Genomic DNA, 6,238 nt, shown 5'->3' with positions numbered 1-6,238 from the left:
CCTTTCCCTTCGTGCTTCCTTAAAGTCCGTTGCTCAACCCTTCTGAAGCCAGGCTAGAAGACCACAGCACCAGCACCATGCCTATGACATTGGGTTACTGGAATGTCCGCGGAGTAAGAGGGATCTGCCTGAAGGGTGGGACTAGGACTAGGGCGGGAAGCTCCGAGCCGCCAGGGCTGTAGCCGAGGGATACTCCTCTTAGCTCTCTGGCGCTCACACACTTGGGAGGCTGCGCAGATGAGGCTCTGCTGGTGTGAGTGCACCCCGGGGTAGCTGTGTTTGCAGAGCGCGGGAGGACTCAGTTGAAAACACGAAATCATACAGTGAGGGTCCAACCATCTCTAATGTCTCTGCTCTTCTCTCCCAGCTGACTCACCCCATCCGCCTGCTCCTCGAGTACACAGACTCAAGCTATGAGGAGAAGAGATACACCATGGGGGATGGTAATGGCACCTTCCCTGTCAGTCACCTGCTTCCCTCTTGCCCAGTGATGCCCATCACTCTGTGCCTAGCCTCTTATACCTCAGGCCTGCAGTCCTGCTGCAGTTGGAGTTAGAGCCTGCTGCTTCCAGGAACCTCTTGAGGGGGCAGTTTGGTTTTTTAAACACTGGGAATGGCCTGGTGTGATGGAGCTCACATTTGATTTCAGCACTAAGGAGGCAGAAGCAGGTGGATCTCTTTGTGTTCGAGGTCGGCCAGGTCTACATATCTAGTTCCAGGACAGCCAGAATTACATAGTTGATAAACCTTGTCTCAACACTGGGATGGAGTTCCTGGTCCACCTGTATTCATAATTGTCCTGGTTCACTACTGGGGTCCAAATGGGTCCAGGCTCCCCTTATTACCGGTTATTTATACCCTCTCCTCCATTTTGGAAAATGACTTAGTGTAGAGGTTGCAGATACCTCAGGGTATCTTGCTCCTGACTCCTTGGGTGGGTCCCTGAGGAAGGAGTTGGACCCCGGACTGATTTCTTTTAATTTCATCTTGTCTACAGCCCCCAACTTTGACAGAAGCCAATGGTTGAGTGAGAAATTCAACCTGGGCCTGGACATTCCCAACGTAGGTGCTGGGAAAGGGCTGTTTGGGGAAGGCATGGTGTCCTCACCTCATCTCCTTGTCTGGGTGAGGGGTTTGGGATCAGAGCTTCTGCTCGCCTGCTTCCATTCCAGGCTTGCACAGCATTTCTGTGATGGGCTGGGTCCCAGCTCTTCTATTCAGTGTGCAGTGTGCTCGTGGAGGGCTCACCTTGCCAGGCACACGGAGTGCCAGGCCCCGTGTTGGTCCTCACCCAGGGAGGGGATTCAGGGACCCCATGTCCCATCTGACTATCCTTGCTTGTCCTTCCAGCTGCCCTACTTAATTGATGGGTCACATAAGATCACTCAGAGCAATGCCATCCTGCGCTACCTTGGCCGCAAATATAACCTCTGTGAGTGGGCTGGCTACAGGGTGGGGCATGGTGGACAACCCCCTTGTCTTGGCTGGGGTGGGATGCTCAGGCTGGGTGTTCTGTGTGTGCTGCAGGTGGAGAGACAGAGGAGGAGAGGATTCGTGTGGACACTTTGGAGAACCAGGTTATGGACACTCGCATACAACTCATGATAGTCTGCTGCAGCCCTGACTTTGTGAGTTGCCAGGGGTGGAGCAGACAGGGTTTGCAGCAGGACTTAAAGTCGTGTGTTCAGATCTGCAGCATCCTCCTTCAGTGAATGAACTATGTTGCTGGTTCTCCAAGCTCTCCTTTCTTAATACAGGAGGCCCCTCATAACCCCAGTGAGACAGCACATGAACACCGTGAAACTATCATTACTAGAGTAACCATGCAAGAGATGGTTGATGTTCTGCTGGTGGACAGTTGATCTAAGTCCTTTAGTATAGTTGTAAATCTCGGCTGGATCTGTCCTTTGACCGCTTCCATGTGTCATTTAACCCAGTGTTCACACTAACAATTCCTCTTAAAACACAAACTTAAAGGATGGAGATAGAGGTTGGAGAGATTGCTCAGGGGATCAAATGTGTAAGCATGAGGACTTGTTATAGGTCCCCGGTACCCACATTAAAGACAAGTAAACCTGAGCGTGACAGCATGGTCTCATAATCATAGCGCCTCAGGAAAGGAAACAGGAGGATTTCTGGCCTTGCTGGTCAATGAGCCCAGCCAGTCTGTGAGCTCCAGGTTGAGTGAATGACATTGTCACAAAACCATAATGTGGACAGAAATTGAGAAAGACACTGGATAGCAACCTTCAGCTTCCACAGATGCACACATAGGTAAACACACACACACACACACACACACACACACACACACACACACACACACACACACACACACACACACACACACGCATACACACGCACACAAGCACACATACCTCCCTCCTACAAACATATTATGAAGATAGGATGCAGACTTGGGAGTGGCATGCAAAATGGTCTTACACATACACCTAGTGCTTTCCAAGAGTTCTGTCTTTGGCATCAGTTAGGGTCAGGACTATCTTCCTCGGAGAGAGCTCAGGGTCAGTCAGAGTACCTTTGGCTGTTCTTCTTTTCAATATTAGTGATTGCTCAAATCTGGTGCAGGCTCTTCACATATCTGATCTGTTCTTACGCAACCCCAGAAACCGCAGTATAACCTTGTCTTCTCCTGGGATCTATACATCCTGTGCTTCTGTGGCTCCACCGGATCTCTGGGACCATAACATCCATGATACTTAGGATGTCCTGGATGTGACTCACAGCACCTGGGTACCAGTGGTGACAGATTTAGGAACAGTATAGCGTTCCTGTCTGTCTTCCCATCATCTCTAACAGATGATGTTTGCTACTAATAAAATGGTGGTGATATTCATGAACTTAGCCCTTCAAGTTCAAGTTCAAGCCCAGCAGCCTCTATGATAGGGAGACTGTGACTAAGGGTGGTGACACCTGTTTTCTGCCTCAGGAGAAGCAGAAGCCAGAGTTCTTGAAGGCCATCCCTGATAAGATGAAAATCTATTCTGAGTTCCTGGGCAAGCGGCCATGGTTTGCAGGGGACAAGGTAAAGGGAGGGAGGTGGAGAGAGGAGTTGCCATTCTCCCCAGGTTGTCAGGTTCCAGCACGCTCACTGTCGGCTTCCTGCAGGTCACCTATGTGGATTTCCTTGCTTACGATATCCTTGACCAGTACCGTATGTTTGAGCCCAAGTGCCTGGATGCCTTCCCAAACCTGAAGGACTTCTTGGCCCGCTTTGAGGTGACGCCCTGACCCTCCTTCTTCTTGGGTGGCCTTCTTCTTCTCTTCCTGTAAGGATAAAAAAGAAAGGCGAAATGGGTACCTTTTGGCGGGCCCTGCCAAGGTATGCCACTGAGCAAACATGCCACTCGTGACAGAGTTAGTGCAAGAAGTTTATTGGGGAGGTGGGACGGGGAGAATGAAAGAGGGAGAGAGACAGACAGGGAAGAAACAAGAGGAAGAGGAGAGGCCAGAGAGCGGGCTGTGCCTGGCGGGCACTTTTAAGGGGCGCACATGTTGCACATGTTGCGTAGCTGACGTTGAGAAGGCACCTGACAACAGGTGATGACGTAACTGCTTTGGAGGCAGAGGCGGGGCTGCTGCTGCTGCAGTGGAAGCTAACACTTCCTTTCACAATGCTTTTCTAATCTGAGACTAGAGGAAAACAACCAGGGCTTTTTGAGCTTTCTGTAAAGACCCATATGGGGCAAATTTTACCACTTCAAAATCCCCAAAGGTGGGGGGGGGGGGGGGACATGCAAATGCCACAAGCTTGGGACTGAATCAGCAGAGAGCTGTAGAAACCCAGACTGTGAGATGCATGTGCTACTCCCCATGGCTGCTGAGCCCAGCCTGGACCTCACCTGATTTTAGTCTTGAGTCATCTACAATAGGGAATCTGAGACCTTGATCCAAGGGTTTTTCTACCTGCCATCTGTTGTAGGCAGACTTTTCTTTCCTGTCTACCAGTTCCCAAATAACCAACAAAGAGACTCAATATTAATTTTAAATGCTCGGCCAATAGCTCAGGCTTGTTACTAGCTAACTCTTACATTTAAATTAACTGTATTTCTTATCTATGCTTTGCCACATGACTTTGTACCTTTTCTCAGTTTGGCATGCCCATCTTGCTTCTCTCTGAGTCTGCTAGTGACTCCCTGACTCTACCCTTCTTCCTCCCAGCATTCTCAGTTTGGCTCTCCAGCATAACTTTATCCTGTTTAGATATTGGCCAGTCAGCTTCTTTATTAAACCAATCACAGTGACAAGTCTCCCACAGTGTGCAAAGGGATTATTACACAGCAATCTGTTGGCCTTGTTCATTCCCCATCAAGGATGTACTTTCCCAACTAATTTCCATCAGCTTTGTTCTGGCCCAGGCTGGATGTCCTAGGGGAATGTCCAATAGCTGTCATGGCTCTAGGGTGGGTGTGTGGAGAAACAGAGTGGCACCTTAACCCAGCTTGTGTATAGACAGCTGTGGCTCTCTTTGCGCCCTCTGGAATTGTCTGTGTGTTCTCCAGTTTGGTGTATGGCTTGTAGCACAACGTACAGTCGTATGGAGGGGTTCCTGTATTGTGGGTGCAGATGAGGACAGCCAGGGTGCAGTGAGATTATACTCAGGAACCAGTTGAACAGTCGTCAGCTCTGCTCTCAGGAAACTGTTTAGAATGTGATGTCCCTTTCATTCAGGATTTGCTGAGTCACTGGTTCCACTTGTCTTTCTGGTTCTTTTTTCCTGTTACATCCCTCCTGTGTGTGTAAATACAAGCTAGAAAGTGCTTTCCAGCGGCATGTCTGAGGGAGGGGGGGTAAAGAGAGAGAGAGAGAGAGAGAGAGAGAGAGAGAGAGAGAGAGAGAGAGAGAGAGAGAGAGAGAGAGAGAGAGAGGGCAGCCCCAGAGCCAGGCTGACTCCAGCCCTGTCTTGATCACTGCCATGTGAGCAGGGGAAGTTGATTAACCTCTCTGGACCTCAGGTTGCTTTCTGATAGCTGGTCATGGTGTTTCCTGAGCATGCATTGTAACCTTTAGTGGGAATAAAGCACCTTCATAGGGTCTAGTCTCTCTTGCCTTGCAGGAATTGAAGAGTTCTCTTGCCAGGGCTGGGAGCTAAGCTAGCTGTGCCGTGTTCCAGGGCTTGAGCTTTTGAGAAAGGCTATTCCTGGTGGGACTGCTCAGCCTAGGGGGGCTGCAGACCTGAGCTCCTGCTCTGTCCTTCCCAATTTGCAGGGCCTGAAGAAGATCTCCGCCTACATGAAGACCAGCCGCTTCCTGCCAAGACCTGTGTTTACTAAGATAGCCCAGTGGGGCACCGATTAGGCCCCTGCCATGCTGGCACTCACAGGGAGTGCCAGTCCACACTGGAGATCCTCCAGGCCCTGAGGACAGCCGGCCTTCTGCCCTGCAGCCTCCCTGATCTCACTTCCTTCTCCTTCCCACTGCCTTCTCCAGCTTTTCAGTCTCCTCAGCTCAAACCCTGGTCAAGCCCATGCAGTCTTCATCTCCCCACTTCCTTTCATCAAGACCCCTTCCTCATTTGTGCCCCAACCCAACCACACAGTCCTCTTCCATGACCTGATGTCTGCCCTGAACTCTGCTCCCTAGGATTACCCTAAAGGTCAATACTGTCTCAAGTTCCCCAGTGGGGGGGCTGCCCCAGGCCTTCTCATCGCCAATAAAGCCTGAAACACACTAGCTCTGTGTTGTGTCTCATTCCTTTTGCTTTTTGGACTCTCCGAGTGTCACAGCTGCTTCCAGAAGTCTGAGCTCCCAGCCTGTCGTGCTGGCTCTGAGGAGTCTAATGGAACAGAAGGAGTTTGAAATATCTTGATTCTAATCTGAGACCCTCACAGTAGTGACAAAGCTCTCTAGAGGATAAAGTGTGCTTGTCTGGACTCTCATTCACTGCAATGTGTACTGGGACTCTGAACTGTGAAAAAGCCTGTAGGTCTGGGTCTCAATAAGTGATGATGTGGCTTTGGATGGCCTCTCTTCCTCCACATCTGTGGCTGTGTCAATATTAGATTTCTAGGGTATTGTCTTTACTAAGTCTCTGATATCCTCTTCTGGCTTAAAGCTCTCCTGGCATGGGGACCTTCATTCTTGGTCAATCCTTTCTGTTTAGGGAAAGGGAATTGAATTTACCCTACTCTCTGCTAATGTTTATGACCTGTCCCTCCTGCACCCAAAGAATCACTGTCAGTAAATCTCCTGGTCAGCGAGGCTCCCTGTGTCTCCT

The 6,238-nt window shown here is 50.1% G+C and overlaps 1 protein-coding gene across 1 annotated transcript; it reads left to right on the top strand.

Moving 5' to 3' along the window:
• Positions 1 to 5,694, top strand: LOC128105252 (glutathione S-transferase Mu 3). The gene is made up of 8 exons (XM_052730230.1): positions 1 to 113; positions 368 to 443; positions 998 to 1,062; positions 1,351 to 1,432; positions 1,528 to 1,628; positions 2,951 to 3,046; positions 3,130 to 3,240; positions 5,230 to 5,694. Exons 1-8 carry the CDS (start codon positions 78 to 80, stop codon positions 5,317 to 5,319), a joined length of 657 nt encoding a protein of 218 aa, XP_052586190.1. The 5' UTR covers positions 1 to 77; the 3' UTR covers positions 5,320 to 5,694.
• Positions 5,695 to 6,238: the final 544 nt, after the last annotated feature.

The sequence above is a fragment of the Peromyscus californicus genome, unplaced genomic scaffold, assembly GCF_007827085.1.
Source record: "Peromyscus californicus insignis strain IS unplaced genomic scaffold, ASM782708v3 Scaffold_9__1_contigs__length_137607984, whole genome shotgun sequence".
NCBI lineage: Eukaryota > Metazoa > Chordata > Mammalia > Rodentia > Cricetidae > Peromyscus > Peromyscus californicus.
This window is presented reverse-complemented; position numbering and strand designations above follow the sequence as displayed.